The sequence below is a fragment of the Varroa jacobsoni genome, unplaced genomic scaffold (assembly GCF_002532875.2).
Source record: "Varroa jacobsoni isolate VJ856 unplaced genomic scaffold, vjacob_1.0 scaffold_1356, whole genome shotgun sequence".
Taxonomy (NCBI): Eukaryota; Metazoa; Arthropoda; class Arachnida; order Mesostigmata; family Varroidae; genus Varroa; species Varroa jacobsoni.
The window spans coordinates 214,870-238,516 of record NW_019214258.1 but is presented as its reverse complement, the minus strand read 5'-3'; the positions used below and the strand labels follow the sequence as shown (position 1 = coordinate 238,516).

Here is a 23,647-nt window from a genome sequence, read left to right as displayed (position 1 = left end):
GCGTAAGACCGTGCGATCCATAGGCTACACACACTAATTTGTATGGGAAACCGATGGCCCGTTGGCCTTCCGTATATTTTGTACTCGATCAGTGATCACTCAATATTGTCCCTTGAATTAAGCTAACAATTGACGGTTATCGACAAAACCTGCTACCCATTTTTCCTTATAGAAAGGGGGTGACGACGTTAATTTACCCAAACCAGTATTCATTATCGTAGTAAATAATGAAACTTTGTTCGAAACCATATCAGAATAACAGTAGTTTCGCACCTCTCTTGACCCCTTGCGACCCCTTTCTATTATAGAGTTATGTTATGCTACAAACAATTGCTGCTAATTACTTCTACTTGAACTGTTTAACCAATGGTATCGTTTCAATTTTTAGGCATGAACGACATTGCTGGCGAAATACTGGCCCATAACAAGGAGCTGAAGTTTTTCTGCTATGGAACGGCAGACGTTGCTCCGGAACTCCATTCGATGAATCTTGAAAAGCTGCTTGAGACCAGCTCGTCAGATAGGCCACAGCTGAACTACAAGGGGTCCATTCATGGTACGTATTTATGGTACTATATGTAATATGGACAAACATTTGACAAAATAAAAAAATATGACAATGCAAATGAGCTGACGTTTTCATTTTTTTTATGAACAATTTCAAAGTCTGCTTGTAACAGGAGCTATACGGATTTGCTTGTGGAAGAGCCGGTTATATTTACTGTAGGTAACTGTGAGTATCAAATTAAGACGGCTTACGGTTTTATAGTTTTCAATTTCACTGAATGTTGTTACCTCACTGATTATCTATTGTGACGTAATGATTCACACGTGAGTTCACTTGAACATCTCAAAAAGCTCTCGGCGTTTTTCAGGAAAAGTTATACGCCTTAGTCGGTGCGAAGTAGCCACAATCAAAACTTAGAACAACTGCATAGGTGCCATGCAGTCTTAACTTACTGCGTTATTCGAGAACGGAAATAAGGAAAACGAGAATGAGCAACTATATTACACTAGACGAAGGTTACATTTGTTTTAGAAAAGTAGATGATTTTTTTTTGTTATAACATACTGTTCAAACTACAGTATTCGCTACGACTGCACGAAAGATAACTCTGGCATGAGTCCTTCTATTGAGATAATTCAGTTAAATTACCTGGGAGTTGCCCATCCTTAGATATGTTCAGATAGACCCCGTTTTACGCGTGTCTGTCGGGTGTATTGTACATTTGTAGTAAGAGACGCACTCCTTTTGAAACAGATGATGATCAGAATCACTCCTTTTATAGAACACAAGGATAACTGTGGAACTGTGCAACTCTCTAATTGTTTGTGTTTGCTGGTTAGCAGGCCAAGCTGGCTTTATCTGGGTATCGCTTGATTGAAAGCGTTTGTGCCTGAAAATCACGCAGATATTATAGCACGCATTTCGTTGTGCTTTTTAAATCCATTCAATTAAAGAAAAAGTTATTTTTCGTGTCGCGCAACTTCTAAGGGACACCTTTTACCTCGTTCACAAAACCACCTCTATATATCGGGTAATTCCTTTCATCACATTGGAAAATCAATGCTTCAAGATTGATGCAAGTTCGATTCTCTGTCTAGTTGCCAAACCGTAAACAAGCACGTCGCAGGCCTTAAGAGAAGCTTTGTGGCAAAAGAGCTGCGGAAGCAATTTTAGAGTGATAGTGCTCACCGGCGTTTGATGGGTTAACCTTTCAAGTGGAAATCGCCTTCATAACCCCAGGTAGCTGCGTGTAATGCTGTTCACGCCATCCTCGAATCCTGTCTAGCCTCGACCGAGCGTTGACGCTTTGAAAAGATCGGCACGGCAAACATTCAGCCAATCTGCTTTTCTATGTTTTCGTCGCGACATTAAGGCAAAGTAAAACTTCTGCCACAGGAGTAAGGACGTCCTTGCTGTGTCTTCGTAAAAGATTGCTACTTTGTGCACCAAGACCATCAGAAATGTTAGCTTAATCCTCTGCTTCGCGGCTATGCCTTCTAACGAAAGATACTTCATAGAAGCCCTTTTTGCTGCTACCCCGATTGGTCGCTGAGCGGACGGAATTCTTCTTGCTTCCAATTTGTCATTACTAGCATTCATTACTAGCACACACTTTCGTAGAACTATATTATTATAATCATTAAATATTCAATCTGAAGAGACATAACGGGTGTATGTGGTCATTTGTATTTGCGAGAAAGTTTTTTGAAGATAAGATCTAACTAACCGGTTCATGTTAAATGAACCGGATGCAGGGACTAAGATCCGGTGTACCAGTTGTTGGGCGATCACGGAAATCATGAGCTTTTGATTTGAAAGTTGAGCAATTTAATGGTGGATTGATTATTTATACAATCATTTAACTGTGTATTTCAGCTATGCACATTTAGAACAGATCTGACTTGGCAATTTAAGTATCTATTAATTCTCTATAATATACGGCGTCCTTAACTCGTCCTTCCCCTGTATTGATATTGCAGAAAATGTTCTAGAGGGAAAATTTTAAACACCAGATAGACATTTTCGTTCCGTTCCACCTTTCCCGCCTCTGAAAAGCCAAGCCTGTTTTATTACTATTGGAAATAGGACCAAACTACCAGATAGCTGTACGTCTACATAGGCCATTGTGACAGTTTTTCAAGGATTTAATACGTCACGCTGCTATCCGCCATTCGGATTGAATAGAAAAGCTTCTTGCACGTTCGATCTTTATATGCAGTACGTATATGTAGTGAACGCTATCTCCCGTGAGTAATATATAGCCAATTCCTAATAGAAACGATTCAGACATAATATACATTTAGAGAATCGTGTTCGTTTGTTGCAACCAAACCTTCGCAACAAGAGTTCCTTGGCAATGCCTGAGCTATCGAAGACTTTCGATTTTTATTTTTAATGCTTGGAAAGTTTTAACACTTCACGGTAGGCTTATACCTAAAATAGAATTTCTAATTTATGCTTTAATTTTCGTAAGATAAACGTTGAAATCAAACATTTTCAGCACTTACATTAAAATAGTTCCTCTCCAGTCAGGCTAGGTCAAAACTAGGCGTGGTGCTTTGTGTTCGGCAGTTTGCAATGTATTTTTAGCAACTTCGATACTTGTTACCTGCGCGCTTTATCTGCACGCTTGGTTTGAAACGTACTACACCCTTTTCTGAATTGCCATGTCATTGCTTATGCTCTAACTAGGTCCGTTAGTAAGAGTTCCTGTTCGTCAGTTCTGCGCAACGAAATCATGGAACTCAAAAAACCTGCCTTCGTCATAAGTTTTTCGCTAGAATGGTGCAGTTAAAAGGACAAGATTTGAGTATAAGATCGGGAGGCGGATCTGAAAGCGTTTACCAAGATAGGTTTTAGCGATTCTAGATCGGAGAATTAAGTTTGAACCATAAACAATGCTACGGACGAGCACGTAGATGTGGCAAAGATTGACCGCAGCTAGTCCTTAGGAGCCTTTCGCACACTTAAGGGTCACCTGGCTGGCGAACTGGCATGAATCAGCTGCACGCACTAGGGTTGGGCACAGGAAGATTAGTAGCACATACGCTCCTGCGGTATTGATAAAAGTCAAATAAGTGATCTTCACAGCAGAAGCGACCTTATTGGCGAGGCCTTTCAAGATATCTGGAAATCTAGCAATCTAGTCGATAGTTAAGACAGTACATATCTATTACTGCAGACATTTGGCAAAGGCATCTTTAAACGAGTAGGTTAATTAAAGGTTATAGCGTTCGATAAACGGCTATTATCGCGCCGCGCGATACCTCGGTACTATCCAACTGGCAACGTTATTGACTAATATGAAACACTTCTGATGCTGTAGCTTGTTATGCATGAAACTAATTTACGGCCTCGACAAGACATTAATTAAATTAGCTGATCGCCTTAATTGTCGATTTCAGATAAACTGGTATACATCTACACTTCAGGCACGACTGGTCTTCCAAAAGCTGCGATTATCAAGCAGTCGCGCTTCATTTCAATGGCCTCAATCGCCAGCAACATTATGCCGGTGAAAAGTAACGATATTTTCTATACGTGTCTACCGCTATATCACACGGCTGGCGGAATCGTCGTGGTGAGCCAGGCGCTACTTTTCGGTGAGATATGTTTACTTACATAGGGCATGTACGCGTACTTCAAGCTTGTGATCTTTTTTTTTGGAAAATATTCTTGTCCTGAAAAAATGTCGATATCAACGATCGTGTTAATAGTGACGTGCATTTCGTCGAGGAATCATTTCCTGTACAGGGTAATTGCTATATTACGCGACTTGCCAATCGATACTACCTTGTTCACCTTGGTTAGCGCAACTATCCCTGATAACAAATGTGTTGGTTGATAGAAAACAAGGTTTGAAATTTAAGTTTATCTTATCTAGTCATGAGGTATTTGGGGAAACGGTTCTAAGTTTATATTAGAATATATATATCCAGCTTTTATCCTATATATATATATATATGAGGATATATATAGGATGAAACCTGGGTATTTTCAACATTAGAGTTCGTCGAGATATTATGAACAATGGACTCAACAATGATTATCTTCAATGTGCCTTTTATATTGTGTACAATCAGCCCTTACTGGTCTTTGCTCACTCCGCTCGAGGTTGCATTCTGCAATAAGCGGTTATTGCATCGAAGACTTTTGCAGCCAGTATCTCAAAGTAACGTATCGACTAACTAGCGCGATGCGTGCGCGGAGGTTTTATTACTAGCTATTTCAGTTATCAATGAACTCAGCCAGCTATATATGACACTATTGTTATTACTACCGACTCATGTACCCTGCGTTATTTCGTATAAGGGTAGTTATTTTCGTTTTGTGGCACTAACGTAAATGCTAGAGAGACGTCTTTCGCCAGAAGTCACTTTTCCTATCAGGACTCAGACGTGCGTAGCCTAACGTGTCGTCGTGAACAGGGAAGCAGTTAGTCCAGTCATAAATACCGAGAGCCATGCGGTCTCACAGGAAGCGGCGAAATCGCCTCTGTTCTCCTTATACTATGCGTTTTCCTACCTGCAAAGTACGACTCCTGGAGGATCCACTTCACATCACCGGTCAGCAGAGGAGTTCATTTCGGCCGAAATCCTGGCTTTCGCAGTTTCCTGACCCGTACCATTACGCCACCATTGCACTATATAATATGCAGGGTGTACCTAACAAGCCCCACCCGTCCGTGGATTTACTGCTGTAACTGTTGACGTAGTGTTCCTTACTTAAGCAGTCACTGCGGAGCTATATACAGTGTAACATATCTTGCGTAGACAAATCAGTTTTTTAGAGAATTGTTCCGCCTTGGTGGTATTTCGGTTCTGATCTCAACGTCTGTATTATTGGCTTGGAGATGTTACGATATGCATATAGTATTCGTTTGTGCACTGCAATATACGTCCAGTTAAAAGAAGCTACAACAAAAACTTGCGAAGCTACCCTAGTTAGTTACTAATATTTAGTTTGTTTTTTTTTTGTAGTCAGTCAGTCAGTCAGTCAGTCAGTCCTTTAATTTAGAGGCCGTACTGACGTTGCTATCTCTTGGTCTGTTAAATGAGTGCCCCTTTTAACTCGAATCAGTCGGTATTTCCTTGGGGAATAGTTTGTGAATATATATATATATATAAGGGTCGGAACATAATGAGTTTTATTTGTTTCAGAAACTACATTTAGCAGAACAGTGCTAGAAATGTCGTTACTGCTGCTCGTGTTTTTTTAATATAATTACTACTGTTTATTTACATTATAGCTTCGATTCGGCTCCTAAAGCACTCACAGGCCCAGGCTCGTTTCAAAGATTCGCTTTACGATTCCACCAATGCCTTCTTGATAACACGAGTAAGAGAGTTGAGGTTGTCACGCCGACCTTCTTGAACTCTTGATCAATAATGATGATAATCGAACGAGTCTAAATCTCGGAACGAGTGACGGCCATATTCGTCGGCTACAGAACATGCTCGCCACTGATTGGCTTGTATGAGCTGGTACACCATCTTATTGGAAGGCGTATGGTCTTTAGAACAACACTTTGCAGAATATATAAGTAAACGTCTTTAATAATGTATTCTTCCTTCCGAAAGGAGTATGGCACTGTGATGTGTCTTTCGCCAAGAACATGACTTCATGTGAAAATTTGCTTCTATTCAAAATACCGACATGCTTCAACCGTGAGCAGGGCAGCGATCACTTCTATGCTTCGTGTTTGCACTAAGGATAAAAGATTTTTAGTAAGAAAAATCGAAGATAGCCTGCTATTTTATTGTTGAAAGAACTGAATAGCAAACATCGCCAGAAAAAAATCCCTCAGTTCGATTATCCCCGCAGAATATCTGTCTTTGTGACATATGGCGTGTATAAAGAGCGTGTATGAGATCGTATACTCACTCACATCAGATTCATTTACTAAAGTCCCAATCGAAACAGAGCGGCCATTAGAAATGCACCTGTGGACGGCAGCAATAGGCTTTGGAATCCGCACTGCCATAGATTTGTATCGTTGTATTGTGCTAGGACCTGTTCTTGCTTTTTCTTTAGCCTCGTACTTATCTACGACGCAACAGATTGTCGGTCCGGGGTGACTTAAATAGAAACATTCGTAAAGGCCAGTTTTTACTAGAATTTCAAAAAAGGACGCATTGTTATTCGTGATGACGGCTCTGTTGTTTTATCGTAAAAAAAAACTGGCTTTTACCTAGTGGCAGTAGCATGTACTGCTACGGAATAGCCTGGCAAAATTTCCGTCAGTTTTCAGGTCATCCATCCATATGGGTACGTTTATGATAAACGTAGTATTGTACTTCTAGGAAGTCAATTGCTAGCAATACTGTAAAAACAATCCGTATCGATATTGATATGTTGGGTTTATCGGGTGTGTCCTACGTGAGGAATCTGCGCCTTACTTAAATATTTCATCCAGAAGAGCAACTGCAGATTAAAAATTGAGATCATATTAGATGAAAGGGGCGATGTTTATTTAGTCGAGTAGGCAAACTGCGAAGAAAGATAAGTGGAGGCGGCTACCACACGCTAACATCGATGGAAAAGCGGCCGGTTGCCCTTCTTCGGTAGTTAATTACTCGCTCATGTAGCTGTGGTCACCATGTGGGACTTCGCAGTAGACAGTGGTAATGATTTCGCAAGAACGGGAACTCATTGAGCGGGTTGGTGCGTTCTCAAACAGCTGTTCATCAAAACCCCAGCTTCGCTGTCGACGCAACTACCTATTCTTCCATGTAGAAGTGCTAATGGTAGCGGATAAATCAGCTGTCCCTAGTCATGTCAACCCACACTCCCTCTAGAGGGCTCTCCAATACTTTTACGGCTTCTGCTATCGAACAAAACACACACATTCTGCATTCCTGCTTTTTCTAGAAACATCGCTTACACAGTTCTCCTAAAACAGGTGCCCCCGTCAGAACGCCTGTTGGGACGCGCTTGGACCTGTTCAACTAAGTGTACTCGCAAAGGCCACCTTCGGCAGGGGGATGTAGTTCAGGGGTTAAGCGTTGCTTTTTCTTAGATTAAAAAGGGTGTGCATGAGAATATAGTTGGAGTTCACTTACATAAGTAATTTATGGCTATTGCTTGTGCAGTGGTTAGAACAGCCACAAAGATTAACCTGACTCTCGGGCAATGACCTAGAAGTGCTTGGCGTAATAAGAACGTAGTGGTTGGATAGGTGGGTGAATTAATGAAGTTTCGAACGTGTTCACGCGCGAACGGTTTCTTCGCACAGTTTCTATGCATAGTATAATATACGTTAGTAATGTAATATTATATGAGAAGTACCAGTACCTCCTCGAAGTGGACCGTCTTGACAAAATATATCGATTACCTAAATGTTCATTTAAAAGTTTTGCTAGTTTCCGACGGTTTTCTGCTTACAAGATGCTCCGATTGCGTGAACATCTGGATTGTATCTTGTTGTCGGCGTTCTGAACGGTGACTACAGTTACGATTACTAAGCTACTTTTGATAAATGGTGGGATGGATGTTTATGTTTATAGCTTCATATCCTCTGTAAATGTAATTAAGTGGGCTAATTTTCTCTAAGATTAGACATAGCCAGTGTTGGCGATGTTGGATGTGCACAGACAGACCCAGCAATTAGGTCTGTCTTATACTAGTTAGCCAAACTGACGTTGGGTCCATAATAGGACTGAGATTAAATTTGGCCGGGCTGTAAGAGGACCAAACGTTCGCTCACCTAATCAATACAGTAATAGAACATTTTTTGAGTGGCAGATATATAATGAAGCTATTGAACTTTGTACCGCATTGACTGTACCCCATACGCAAACTGTGTTAGATCCACGTCGTAAGGTATCCCTAGAATAGTTCGCCTATTTTGACGCCTCCAGTGACGTGAGTGTACTTTCTCTGTCAGCGAGGTCATCGAAAACTAGATATGGATCATTCAGAGTTAAAAGTGACAAGTTTTTCGTAAAACTGCTCACCTTACCAGGACTAGAACTAGCCATGCGGCACAACTAAGCAACTTCGGCAGATGTTGATGTCTTTGAAGTTCTTGTAGTTGTTAAGGATGGACTGGTTAAGCTTGCTGGTCGCCGGGTTGTCACAACAGTATCGCTTCAAATGTCATTCGTTCGAACTGAGTGAAGTTGAAGACGCAGTAGCGAGGCTTCAAGTACATCCGGCACGCAAGAGTTTCCCAGGGAAAGTCTAAGACGTAAAGTGGATGTTGTAGCCGCCTGGCGTTCTTATTACCAACTGATCTTTTCAAGTAGCGCTGTACTAACAGCTGGCAGATTTCGCTCCACTGGGTTTCTGTTTGGCAGCTATTGAGGATTCTGCCTTCTGGCTAGAGGCTTCCGCTTCTAATTTGGCAATGCACAAATAGATGCAGTGCGTGAAAGAAGAGTTATCAATGCCTCTCGACGGGACTGAGCGGATTTAACAGGACTATTAGTACCTGTTTAGCAAGAAAGCCCGAAACGGTAGCCTGCTGCGAAAGATATCAAATGTATTCTAGCGAACGGATACAAGATATCTGCTTTATCCCAGCAACCAGTTACGGTTTTAGAGAGATTCCTAGGAAATGCGGCTCACTCGCCAGCACAAAGACAAAGACTCTTGCACCCTTGTACTGGCTCCTTAACTCTTTGTAATAATTCAATAACTTAAAAATGGTTTTTGTACGACAGCTATCGTTGGCCTGTAGCGGCTTCGTTCTTCTAATACGGCCTCTCCAAACGTAAGTGATCTAGCCCCTATAGCTATCCGATTTACTAGGTAGAAAAAGTAAAGAAGAAACGTTTGCTATCACCTAGAAGCTGGGCACTTGGACTTGAGTGCAAAAATCTATACTCGGACGGCTAACGCAATATTTCTATTAAATTGATATTTGTCTAACGACTTAAGCAAACACAGTTTGTGGCTCTAAATCATGCGGCTCTTACAAATTATATATACAAGTGGATAAACTTTTCGCCATGTTTTATTATGCTTCAGTTCTGAGAACATAATCGTTTCAGGTTTTTACTGTCCTGTTAATCGAAATGTGTGCCGACAGTTACGGCCTTGTTCGAAACCTCTTCTTGCATTGCATGAAAATTTGTCATAGACACAAAGCGCATCCGAGGAGGTCGTTCCGCTAATTTAGAAGTATTTGAAGATGTGCGTCAACGTATCTTGCAGAATTTACCAGCAATGTTTGCTTTGACATGTTTGCAATGGCTCAGGAGAATGCCAGTTATTTTGTGATGTAACAGAAGACCGGGCATCACAACAGCTTATTGTATATCTGTTAAAAACGTACTGTACATATTAGTGTTTACGATATATGGATGTAGCCTTGAAATATCTTGAGATTCACACCTTTGCACGGCTCATAGGGCTGCGTAATAGCCGGCTCCTTTGATTGATGGCTGCATCTTTCGCCTTGCATGTCCGAAATCATTGCGTAGGAATTAATTTACCTGCTGTGTACGTTGTGCTCTTTACGACGATAGATGGCATCACCACGCCCAGGTAGCAAAGCCTTAACAAGGTCTGGCATACCCGGATTAAGGAGTGAGTAAAAGATAAATGGCGTAGATCACAAAAGTTCCTCTATTCGCTAACATCCCCAGTAAGACTCCTCAACGACTCGATTTGCTAATTGACGCAAATGAACTTAAGCTTCACGTTTACACGTCTAAAATCGTCGGTACAATCTACGGGCAGAATATTAGATATAAGTATTAGACTGGTATAAGCGAATTTGGCGAGCTCGAGCTGGCATAGCTATGTGTCTGTATGTATTAGAGGTACTTCCGTTTATTTCTAGCGCTTTGGAGGCCTCTGATTAATATTTCTAAATAGATGCGTACACTTATTTCAAGAGAAGATCAAGTCTAGCCCTGTGCCACGCGCAGACAGCATCGGCGAAAACCTACTTGCTAAACTTGTACTTCTGCGTTAGAATTATTTAGAGCGGACAAACACCGCTCAAAGGTGCTACTTGAGTGCCACATCAGCACCCGCCTGGTTCTTGCTACTGTTTGTCTGCACGGAGGACTAAGCAAAATAGGACTAACTGGTGGAATGTATATGGATGCTTCCATTGGGCGTTGGTCAACATGACGGGTCGGTCGAAATAAATGCCGGGACATAGCACAGGGAACCGTGCTCACTTCTATGGAGTCTTAAAAAAACTGTAAGCGTTCGCAGTAGACGTTGATAGTAGATGCGAAAGCTTATTCTGGGCCAAGGTTCCTACAAAAAGATTCCTCCCTATATAAGTCGATGATCTTCACTTGTACACAGTCCGTGGTACCGATGTGGTTTTGCGCTAATGTGTAATAGCTAATAAACGAAGCGTTTCAAGCAGTCCTCGGCTTGAGTATTATCGTTTTTTTGTATTGTTTTGACTTTTGGGGATAGTATATTTAAACTTGGCCTCGATCTCTATCTGCGCTAATTATTGCGTCATGTCTCCAACATACAAATAAACATTCAAACAGATTCAGCTTTCCCAGGACGCGCTTGATCTTCGGCATATTGGGATGTTCAAAGCATACGTCAATACACCTCCGAGCTTGATATAGCACTGAGGGCTGCTAGCATGACAAACATTTGAGGGGGACGCCTGAATGTGACAATCGTAAATTATTTTATTGCAAAAATAGACTTACGTTAATTTCTGAGCTTTTAAAAAAAAATAGGAACTTTTTTGTTGGAAACAAAAATTGAAGCGCTTAGTAGAGGTACGCGCTCTACTTGTCTCAGCTCAAGGAGCTAAATGCCCTAAAGAACGTTTTCTGTTCTTGCCATAACTCAACTGAGCAATCTTATTAATAAGTCACTTTTGTTAGTTGTCATGTTTTTGATGTTATTGTTTTCTCCCTTGTTTGTCTGCTTGCGTTTTTCTAAGACGCATCAAACTGAATAGAACCAAGTCGACCACAAGGGGTACAGACCAAAATGAAGTTGGCAGAAGCGAAGTAGTATACGCAAAAGCTCAACGCCTTCTAAGCGCTCGACGAGAGTAGTATCTGCTGGAGTGTATCTAATAAAATTCGCGCCGGTGATCACGTACTTGCATTTACCGCAAAAGGATTATTGATGAGACATAGCAACATACGTGATTCGAACCCGTGAGGACGGCCTACACCATTAGTTCGTATTTGGCGGAACTTATTCATTCCTTCATAACTTCAGTCAGAGACAACAAACAAGTTAATCCATGTTATTGTTAGTGAATGATACTTTGGCTAGATGAGCCGAGTCCGCCAGTATGCACTCTAAGAAACAGGCATTTATTATGCTTATTTTAGTTAATATATTTAGTGATAATGAAAAGAATAATAGGACAGTTGGGGCCCTTCTCCTATATTAGTCCTCTGAGCTAAGGCTCATGGGCCAGAACTTATTTAATTTAGTATATAAAACCTTTCGACTAGTCGGGCTAGAGTGATGGTTTTTTTTGGAGGTTTTCACACATCTCTCCGAACTCCTTGACAACTTGTCCGAAACCACCATGTGCGTTTTCATTATGTCTATGGTTTCTCCAAGCGAATCGAGACTGAGATACGTTTGCTCACCAATTGGCCGTCTTAGGTCGCGGGAAGCTTATAAATAAACGAATTTAAATTTGAGAGCGGGCCCGTTGGAGCTAACGTTAGATATTTCGTTGCTTAAGTCAGAGAATACTGAGACTGCGTGCTTTTGGATACTGTGTTGACAGTCCACTGGTTTTTCGTGGACCTCGAGGTGGCGGGCTGCATTCATTATTTCATAGTAGCAAATGTCTCTGATGTCCATGGCAAGTACTAGCATCATTGATATTCGGCAGACCGAACTCCATTTCTCTCCAGGGCGATAGCAGACTTTCGCCACGTTCTGGCTGGCAGTATAGATAGAACCATACCTCGTCTGGACCGATCATATGCTCCAAGCGAGCTTTTTTGGTGAATAGAGTTTTGCAAACTATGTGACACACGTTTTTAACTGGCCTCAAGTCGATTTTGATTACAATATCTTTTGCAGAAGTTGAACGTCTTATAAAAACTTAAGCGAAATTAAGAGAATTTCATATAGAACGAGTGACGGTTTTTCTACGTGATTTATGCTACTTCCCACTTTTGCTTTGATTGTTATTGGATAGTGCGCATTACTAGATCACTGAATCCGACATGTACTTGTTATGTAGAGAAAACTTCTATAGACATAAAAGAACGAATGGGTTTGTATTTTTTAGGCAATACGGTGTGTATCCGGCCAAAATTTTCTGCCTCTAAATTCTGGGACGATTGTATAAAGTACGAGGCAACTGTTACCCAATATATTGGTGAGATCTGCCGTTACCTTCTTGCACAACCGGAGAAACCGCAAGATAAGCAGCATCGCATTCGGATGATGTTCGGAAACGGTCTCCGGCCGCAGATCTGGACAGAATTCTCACAACGGTTAGTATGAACTATTGGGTTCAATGTTCTACTTTGTATTACGATACCTCACGACCTTTAGTCCTATTACGCTTATGTAGATAATAATAATAATACTGTCGATTCCCTGTGCTATTTTTCTGCACAGATGAAAGAAGCGGATACGTGTCTCATGTCTGTCTTACTTTTTGTATAACCTAAAGAAATTTTACATGTGTTTTTATGTGATATATACGCAAGCTACATGTACGTTGACTAGTATGTCATGGGAAAAGTCGCTTGTGATGTTTATTCTGCTTTTTCGCACACCAGCGTTAAGAGAAGCTAGATGTATAGTGAAAACAGCTTTGTTTTCTATCACTTTACTTCTGTTTTGTCTGTTCTGTGTATTTTTTTGTCTCGCATAATTTAATAAGCCACATGAACCTTGCTTTCGTTTTTCGACCCTTTTATTACTAGCTATTGTTAATATGGACTCTGCACTTACGCTACGCACGTACAAGGTGTATTATAGATATTTATTGGCCACTCGTATTGTTCTTGATGTCATATATCGTAATAGTAACCAGAGTTAGCGCTGCCTTTTTTTTTTTCTACTGTGAATTTCTACTTTTTTTGCTCTACTGTGAATCAATTAGATTCAACATTACGAACCTTCGCGAATTTTACGGCTCAACGGAGGGTAACGCACACGTAATGAACATTGACAATACTGTTGGAGCAGTTGGATTTGTGTCCCGCATCGCCGAAAACGTTCATCCTGTTCGACTAATCAGAATCGATGAGTCTACAGGCCTACCGATGAGAAATGGCAAGGGCCTTTGCATTCCGTGTCAACCAGGCCAAGTCGGCGAATTAGTTGGTGTAAGTTCATCTCTGCTTTAGTTTGTTATAGGAGGACGTCTCTAACTGCTCTAGGTAATAAGTTCAACTAATCTGATAGGTACCTGTTGTTCTAATAAGATGTACCTTCTTATATTAATGAGCTCTAATAAATCAAGTTATACGACAAAAAGCATTCATATTGTGATCCTATGTCCATTGATCTAAATAACACATAGAAGAAAAGGCGCAATTATATGTATTGCAATGTCGTTCGAGTCTGTCCAGTAGAGAGTGCTCCTCGTAACTTGACGTCATTTTTGCCTTTCGACTAGAAAAGGTGATCTGCTCCGGTAGGAGGAACGATCAGTCAATTCCTATCGTGCCGCGCTCTTATTAGATCAGTTTGTATGGTCATTTGAACGTAAGGCCTTATGTTTCAGGTAGATTGTTAGTACTTTAGATCTGATAGAGTAGCATGGTCTGTCCATTGACTTTTTTTTGTATCTAATGAGATCCTATTAGGAGTGAGCAAAAAGCTTCTCGCCTTATTATGTCTTATGCTTTCGATAATTGGCTTTAGCATATATTGCTGATATCTAGAGTTACGCATTCGGTATATTTTACTTTTTTTTTTTTTTTTTTTTTTAACAAAAGCCGTTTTTTTTGCTGAGTGTATTTGATACGTATAAGCAGAATTGGACCCACCCGGTGGATGCTGAGTATCTGCTTTCTGAAGTACCATCTATCCCATATCGAACGTATGGTTGTTTCAAACGGCGGCTACAACAATGAGCACTCATCATTTCGTTCCATCAGTTACGCTGCCCACAATTAACGCGTCGTTATCGTCAACTTTTTTCGTTTTCGTTGTTTATGTTACCTATAACGTTCTTAAACTGACCCTTTTTTGTCCTGGCGAAAAGGTCATTGACCTAAGAAGGAAGCGAGTCATTTGTTAACAAAAAAAAGGTGGCTAACACACATATCTTTAAGTAACCTGCGGTTGAAAATGAATAGGGAGGAATCCAGACAACGGCACCAGAGGGCGCTGTTTACATTCTAGCCAGGAATGAATCCGATCCGCAAAAGGAAACAAAAAATCAGGTAGATGAGTTTCCAATGATCGCAAATTTGCACATCCGTGTAGGAACTACGATAAATATTTATCTGTGGACGTGAGTTGGCTTCCTGCGATATAGGTCTCTTCTTTGTTTTTCGTCGAAACGCTTCTTTTTGGCTTCCCATATTTACGGTGGGCATGTGAGTAATGCGGTTTCAACATCTGCATGGTTAGGTTTTTGGCAGATTTGTTCCTGGTTATTCCTGAAGTTAATTGATGCTAATTTTTCATGGTCTTTTAGTTGTGTAGTGTCAATGTCATGGCTTTCTTTTTCCACCATATTTCTAGGTGAATCAGCATTTCGCATGGCTTATAATACTGATCTAGCGTTTTAAAATCATTTGTAAAATTCTTCTTGCACGGTGAAATCCTGCAAACAGTGAGCTAAAATTGTTTTTGTTTTTTAAAATAAACAAATCAGTTCTTCTCGTAATCAAACTCATAGGAGACGTAATAAAAAGGGATAATACGAAAAATCGTATAATGTGCTGATGCTTTAGGTGCAGGGTCTCAAACTTGGTATACCGTAGACTACGTCAAAGCACGTGCTCTGAAACGTGTCGTGAAAAAAATCCCGTGTCGAAGACTATCTTCGTTAATCATCATATTTGTGTTGAAAACAGTTACTGATTATTGACCGAGCGTAGAGCATTACTAGTACAGTTTGATATAAAATCGAATGGATTACTCTTCACACAGATTAATATTAGAATTTTATTAAATGTCTTGTCAGCCCCTTCTATAAGTATTTCTTTTTAGAAACTTCTTTATTAGTTTATTGTCAATTTTAGTTTAGCCAGCTTTTAAGATTATAGTAAGGCAACATTTTATTGGAATGGCAAGGTTTGAGTGGCTAATTCACGTCTCTTTGGGCGCGTTCCCATAGTAACCATAACTAAAAGGCACCTGGCTGTGTTGATTCAAATCGGGGCGTTGGAAAAAATGATCAGTAAAAATTAATTACGTGGAAGATAAGGAGTAAAGGAACAAATAGGGAAAATAAGGTATTGCTCTTTATACAGTTTCCATGTATCTGTTGGAAAAACTTATCATGATAAGTCCTTTTCAGCTACCAATGGGGCCAAGTCACTAACGCCACACGTAAAAATAAGTGATTCCGAGGACTTGCTCACATACAGCTCATAATTGAAAATGGTAAATGAATAATAAAAAAAAAATTGTCTATGTATTCAGAAAGGTGCGTTTAGGGAGTGCTTTGACAAAAATTCCCCTACGCGAAGCTGTGTTGGTTAATCATGACAGTCGGTTGTCTTTGGCCTATTTAAAACTCTCGAGGTCGTGTGGCCGCTCATTATGACCAGCTGTTGAGCCTGCTGAGGTGTACTAGCTACATTTTTGTAGAAAATGAAATGCCTTACTTTTCACTTGGATGAATACCAGAATACCATTTAGTGTAATGCCAGCCTTTTCGGTAAGTGTTTCTTATCGGTTTGAAAGTTTAGGTCAGTTTTATTGCCAAGTTGAATTGTAATAGTTTCGAGATCACAATAGGATAGCGTGTTACTATCATATTTGATAACAGCGGCTGTCTATGTCTGTGTGCATATGTGATAATTCTGTATAACGGAGGTATTGCTTCATTGTTTTAGCTGGCTTTGCTCAAAGCTCTCCTACTCTTACAGGTTATCCGGGTGAACGATCATATCCATTCTTTCGATGGATATGCATCTCAGCAGGCGACATCAAAAAAGATGTACCGCGACGTCTTTCGTAAAGATGACGCTGTTTTTGCCTCAGGTGACTTGCTCGTTATGGACGAATTTGGATATTTGTTCTTCAAAGACCGCACCGGAGACACATTTCGTTGGAAGGGTGAAAACGTCTCCACATCGGAAGTCGAAGGAATAGCAGCGAGGTCAGTTGAGCTGGGAGTTTATACCGTTGAACTTTGATTTTCCCGTCTACTTTTGACTAATCTTATGCTAACGTATAAAACACACCAATGCCAGTATGTGTTAGAGAATGTGGTTGAGACGGCTGTAACCTTATAACTGTGTGTTTTTTTTTAGTAAGTATATAACTGTAATAAGGGACCCGTTTTTTTCTGCGGTCTGGTCGCTATAAGCGTAGTAACCGTAGAAGTACGAGCTCTTTAACTTGGCCCTTAACACCCTTCTCATGTGAACTCTGAACATTTTTTAGAGATACTAGTGCAAGCAATAATAACTTTTCATTCACAAGTATATCGGCATGTTTTGCATTGGTGCCTGCAAAGAGGATTGAGTTGTTGTGTGACGCACTTATTTGGGCGGCATTTTCAAATCTCACTGACAGTGAAATTTCCCTTTACGCTTCTTCTTCTTTGCCCGTTTTCTCCTATGCGTGCTCGTTTTCGTCCGGTTATTAGCGGATGTTTGATGACTATAGGGCAGCGTAAATAATGTTGAGTTTGCTCTCGATGGAGCAACAATTTCGCTGCTAGTAATGGTAGAGCAACCAGGCATCGAATAAGACGTAAGCGGTGGTGGGACCTTTGCTGAAATTGAAAATTGCACCACTTCGGAGGTAGATGAATGTTCAGACAGCAACGGACGCTCACAACAGGCAGTCATCTACTTTGGATACTGGATGCAATCGTCTACGCTCTTCTAAAAACTTGGAAATTCTAAAAACGGACGTTTTGTCTGACCGAGACAACGGATTTATAATACCAATTTGCATTTTAGTACAAGTATACGATATTTGTATTACAGAATATCAAAGTGATCTGAGTCTACTTCGGAGAGTCGGATGCAAAGACGGAGAAGATGGTGTGTAGGGAATGCCACGACGCGCAAGTGATGGCGCGTTCTCTGTTGCTTTTTAGGCAAAAAGGTCAATAGATTTAAATTTATTGTATTTTCGATACTTCGGAGAATAAAGAGTTGTTGACTGCCAGCACACTGCGGTTTATCGGGCCTTGAAAACTATTCAATCTCGAAAAATGTCTCCGTATATCGATGACAACATGTCCTATATATACATGATATATTTCATCTAATAGATTTGCTTCGGTAAGGATAAAGTTATTTCTTCTGGTTGATTACACGTAGTGTAAAATATTTGATCGACCTGAACCGTTTCGGCGCATAACTGAGGAAAGAATGTCCGAATACTAGGATTCAATGAATATTGCGGCATGAAAAAGGATGAAACGAGCGACGATTGCTTCAAAGATGTTGGAATTTTCTGACACATCCTCCCCGTAGAGTTCTATAGCCGCTGTCGCCAAAGCGGAAGTGTAAGTTTCTGATCAACTGACATCAGCAGGGAGGAACTGCTTGTCCTTACCGTGCCTTTGGACCTGAAAACAGGAGAGGCGAACAGAGAAAGAGGCAATCGACAACTGAATGGGGAATAGAGAAAGAGCCGATGCTGCGCAAAATGGGTTGCGCGTCAGCTAACCTAGGTGGAAAATGGGGCAAAGCGTCACATCAATTGACTGTTGTGGGATGGCGTCCTCTCTTCATTACCACTGAAGCGTTTCATTTACGATCCTAATTTCAATGTGTCAATGGAGTATCGAGTTTTCTCTTCTGGAGAATGTATTTCAGCTGCCTCAATCCCTTGTACAACATCCTCGGGCAGTCTAATAGATTCTCATGCTGTTAAAGCACGTTAGGCCGTCTTGTATTTTTTGATGTTACCACTTTTTGTTTGTTGTGACGCTTAACTAAATGTGAACAGCATGCAAGGGCGAGCCAACGATGACTGTGACCTTTACATACTTGCACGATTGCCTATGGGGTACTATCATGACGGAATTTAAACCTCTTGTAAAGCCTTTGTATAAGTAGCTCGGCATGAATGTTGCACGTTGGCCACTTTATGAAGAGGTACTTAGTAAGCAATAAAATCCATGAGCGGATTCATATGGCGGGGAGACGAAAGACTGGCTGAAGACTAGCAGTTTAGCAAATTATCATTGTCATTCTAGAAAATGTTAAAAAAGTAAATAGATGGCCGTTATTTGGCACAATTCTTTAAGGTCATATTAATTCAGCTAACGCCCATATCAATTGTAGCGCGATACGTTTATCTCAGAGCAACCCGCTACATTCGCTCTCAGATAACCGACATTTAAACAAGCTCGATTCCTATTTGATCTGCTGAAGCGTACTGACTGTATAATGCTGTTTTCGATAGCCGAAGTTTTTGTTCGGTGGTCATCAGACGTGCCCATAAGTATGGCTGAATTGTTCTACATAAGCCTCTTCTAATGACTTAGGGCAAACCTAACTTCTGTACATGTCTTTTTGATCTTGTGCAAGGATTCTGAACATGGTGGATGTTGTTTGCTATGGAGTACCACTTCCTGGTTCTGAGGGTCGCGCAGGAATGATCGCCGTTGCAGATGCTAACGATGCGTTTGACCTGAATCACTTCCTCTCCGAGATTCGTCTCTCACTGCCCGCATACGCAGTTCCACTCTTCGTGCGAAAACTCCGTCAGGTCGACACGACAGGTTTGTAAGCTAGTTAATATTTTCATGCTTATACTAAAGCCTTTATTTTTTTAGATTATAAAAAGTACAAAGTTTACTGCTCTGTACGGTACATTGCAACGTTTCTGTGTTAATCTATTCTCAAACAGCCATGTATCACGACATTATTTAGTTGAAATCAGCGAGCCCTTTCGAAATCGGCGCGCATATTTGGCTGTGCCGCTATTCGTTAATAATTCGGAGCTTGGTCAGCGTCTACAAGGGCCTTCGTAGCTAATGGAGGGTGTTTTTGGTATAAAACAATAGCATTAACATTAGGTCTTTTGCATTAATATTTAATATGACGAATACGCTGTCTCACTATTTAGGAACATACAAGCTGAAAAAGGTCGAGCTGCAGAAGGAGGGCTTCGATATTAATCTGACCAAGGACCCCATCTATTTCCTCAAGGATGAGGCCTACATTCGAATCGATCAGCATCTCCTACAGCAAATCAACGATTGCAAGATCCGAGTCTAGGCCAGACTCGTCGCGTGTCGGCAATATCTTCCCTGAGGGCACGACTCGGACCTCATAGGACATCGTTTCCCCACAGGCAGCAAGTTTACCTTCAGTAAACAAAATAAACTGGCTTCTATGAACAGTCGATCATCTGGTACCACTATTCCATTTTCAGCAGCTGATGGAGTCGTGCCGCTCATCGTGTACAAATTCAATAGGACCGATCGAGTCCCACGATGTACTAAGTCGATTGCATATGGGAATCATGCGGATTTCGAAATATAATAAGGCTAATAACATCCTGTCGACAAGTGTGAATGATGAATAAGGTAGGAAATATAGGCACTCTACAGATACGGATCACACTTCCATTGTTTACGATCGTTAACGCGAAAGAGTGACTATTGTCGTAGTTTCGTTAGTTTTCTACTGTCTATTCTGAGACCTAATTCTGGCCACGCACTCTTTGGTCGCCGAGCAATTGACGCAATATGTGATCTTGTTCGTATATGAAATGTCGCAAAAATCATAGAACAGACACGTGCTACGCATTCACCCCCTAAAATATTAGGGTTAGAGAGAGAGAGGACCTTTCGCAGAGTCTATAAATGCCGTGAGCCGCATGAGCCAGAGGGATGTTCATGGCCTTATTAAATAATCATAATAAACATAAAACAGAGAGCTAAAGTTTAATAGCTCAGCTCGTTTTTGACTTTTGTATCAGGGAGTGGTAATAATGGGCGGATTTAATGTAAATTGCGGTTTCAAATATTTACAACACGCTATTGTCTATAGACAGACAAATTCGATAATTTATGTTAGGAATATAGGCACGAGATAATAGTAATAAAAAGAGATGCGAAAAAGTTATTAAACTGATAGCTTGTACAATGAAAATTTTGTGTTTTGTGAAAAGTTTTTACATCTCTAGTAGAAAAATCATAGATAGTTCATAGAGTCCCGATATCTTTTACTGATAAATGTCGTATTCATTACCAGGTTCGGTCAACTTTGCATTTCAGCGCCTTTGTCTTATAGTAGATGGCTGTGCGAATGTGATACACAGTGTACCGTATAATATTCTATGTAATAATGATGATAATTACCATGTTGATGAGTGAAATTATATTCATATAGGGAAAAATATTTGTTATTATATGCTATTCGCTCTATCCTGTCCATATATATGTGCAACCATGTGGCTGATAGGTGTTTTGCAAAAAAAAAAGTGGCCGATTGAATAAACGTATACGATACACACAAACATCTTTCCAACATTACCAAAACAGCGACAGAAGGACTGACGTAGTTATTCAAGCGTGTCATAACGTGAGGTCTGAGATATTGTTGGTTTTTTTTTTTTACTACTTTTTTCGATTTTACATCGAGTACAGACGACTGGGATGTGACAGCATCACCAAAAATCAAACGACATTCGGGTTACGGGATAAGGAATAAATGTCAGATAATATTTTGATTACACAAGTAAAAATAAATGTATTTTAGAAGTAAACGATCTAGCTTTTTCCTTTGACTCGACGGCTTCACGTACTATTAGTGTTCATTTTTGAGTGAACTTCATTAGGCAGTAAAGCGTTCCTCAACTCTAGTTGTGAGATGAGAAATGATGATTATTCGCTAATGTTCTAGACACTGGCAATGGCTGCAAGATCAATCAGAAGAATTCTATAATTTGAGGTACCCTGATTACAGAGGGGTATTCATAGATAGCTCGCAACATTCGTGCACCGATTGTCTCGTTTTTCTTTTGTTTTGTAAATTTCGTCACACTGTAGTCTATAAGAACAGATCCGTGTTACTGGCATCCAAATCGATCGTTCGAAAACATCTAGCAAGACATCTAGAAACCAAAGCAATCAAGCATAGATTTGACGATTCCTCATGGTTCAGCATGGCAACACCAGTCTCACACATCTGCCGTGACCTATTATGGAATGACCTGTCCTGTTCGTTTAATAGTCCTGACCGTACCCCTTCCTATTATCGCTTTTTTTTTGCAGAACGCCCTTAACATAGAACATTGTATACGTTCAAAGGATGCATACTGACTAATAGATCACAAACAATGATACTAACCTCTGAAAAATTTTCAGTCAAAAGCTGCCTGAAATATGCGACAGGGTCATTGCTAGTAGCGGCCAATACATGGGCTAAAGTTGTCTCGGAACGTAGTTCTTTTCATTGAAAATTTGGTAAAAATCTAATGTGAATTTATAGGACGATCACAATATTAGGCTTATCAATCGTTTCTTTATGCTATACCTGACATGTAACCTTTAGCTAGGCTACTTTCAGGCTGGATCAGCCTCCTTCGAGAAAAGTAAAACACACATCCTTAACATCCGCCATTTTGTACAACGTTTAACCTGTACTTAGTTATTTAAAAACATCAATACATTGGCCCTTTGAATTTTCGCTTTTGATTAATTAGTGAAACAAGAAATACGAGTTCTCTCAATATTGGCAAGCGTCCTTTAGCTCGTTGTGCGGAACGGACGTCCCCATAAGATCTTAGAGGAACCTTCCCGGACGAACGGAACTTCGTACAAGCTCGCCGAATTTGAGAAACTTTTTGTGGTCATTCGTAATAAGTTGTTTTTGTCATGCAATAAGAAAAATCTGTATGTATGTTCCATTTTAGCATACACACATGTCCGTTCGTCATTTAATGACTCTATTATTAAGGTGTACACAAATCAGCAACCGCTTCGACTAAAAAGGATCCTTTCAGTTCATTCGATGGGTAAAATCGTCAAGGCATATTCGCTTTCGTATGACCGTAACGATAACACTCTGGATTTATCGGCGGCGAAAAAATACCTTTGAAAAATAAATCACATGAGAACACTTACGGGTTTCCTTAAATCGATTTCGATCATCGAAATGACAGACTCTAAAGTATACCGAATGATTTGATAAGACAAAGGCCCACGAAAATGGGATGTGAAACGCTCACTTAGCTCCCTTAGGGAGAATAGTAATGCTCACACACCAGCGAGGGATCCCACTAAATATATCTAGCTTTTGATACAACGACAAAGCTCGATAAGGTGCTGATTTTTTTTCTAGCCACATGATTTTCAGGACAGATATGTCAGGCAATCAATATGAGTCGCATCATGTACATCGGTGTTGGTGTCATTTGTCAGGAAGTTGTCAATGGGATAAAGCTAGTGGAAGGGCTAACTTTTAGATAAGAGTATTTTAACGTGAATAGAATTTCTATGCATATATTTGCTGTCGTTTACAATTATATTACGATAGAGGCGTACAAACTGTGCTGGCTTAGGAAAAAAATTACGCTGTTCATGGCCAAGGGGCATTCTAGGAAAATCGGTCTGAAAGTGGTTCTGTCGATTCTGTTAGCATTTCTGTGCACTGAATGCTCCTCGTAGCGGTCACAATTACGAAAAAGTTTGTAAAATTCTAGCGAAAGTTGAGCGAGTAGCCATGAAACCGCTAATGATCTAAACATCTATCACCAAACAGGTTTAAACCATAGGAAAAAAAAGCCTAGACGTTCGAGTTCGACAGAAATTGGCATCAAAGAACTTAGATGATCATATACTCGTCGGCGAAACTCTAAAAAAACGGTAATGACAAATACGATAATGATGTGCAAAAAATATTACGATCGGTAGGCAGAACAGTTCCACAATCCATGATAAAGCCCGAACCTACGCCGAAGAGGGTGATGCCATGCATTGGGTAGAATTGGAAAGGAATAGCGCGATATGAGCTGCTGTTGGTTGGTAAAACAATTAATTCAGATCACTACTACAAGCCATTAAAAAATCCTCTAGTGTACACAAGTACCGTAGTCTTTTACCACGACTTCCAA

General features: G+C 40.4%; 2 protein-coding genes across 8 annotated transcripts in view; one reads left to right on the top strand and one right to left on the bottom strand.

Moving 5' to 3' along the window:
• Positions 1 to 21,298, top strand: part of LOC111269129 (long-chain fatty acid transport protein 4) — a 66,181-nt gene extending 44,883 nt beyond the window's left edge. For all 5 annotated transcript variants that reach the window (XM_022848512.2, XM_022848511.2, XM_022848513.2 and 2 more), the window contains 7 exons: positions 389 to 556; positions 3,913 to 4,110; positions 12,708 to 12,915; positions 13,533 to 13,758; positions 16,483 to 16,715; positions 19,111 to 19,304; positions 19,652 to 21,298. In XM_022848512.2, the coding sequence (XP_022704247.1) occupies positions 389 to 556; positions 3,913 to 4,110; positions 12,708 to 12,915; positions 13,533 to 13,758; positions 16,483 to 16,715; positions 19,111 to 19,304; positions 19,652 to 19,803 (1,379 nt within the window). In that variant the 3' untranslated portion in view covers positions 19,804 to 21,298. The remainder of the gene's footprint in view (positions 1 to 388; positions 557 to 3,912; positions 4,111 to 12,707; positions 12,916 to 13,532; positions 13,759 to 16,482; positions 16,716 to 19,110; positions 19,305 to 19,651) is intronic.
• The window catches only part of LOC111269133 (uncharacterized), a 164,801-nt gene that overhangs the window by 93,111 nt on the left and 48,043 nt on the right, over positions 1 to 23,647 (bottom strand). The gene's annotated exons all lie outside the window — the stretch shown is intronic.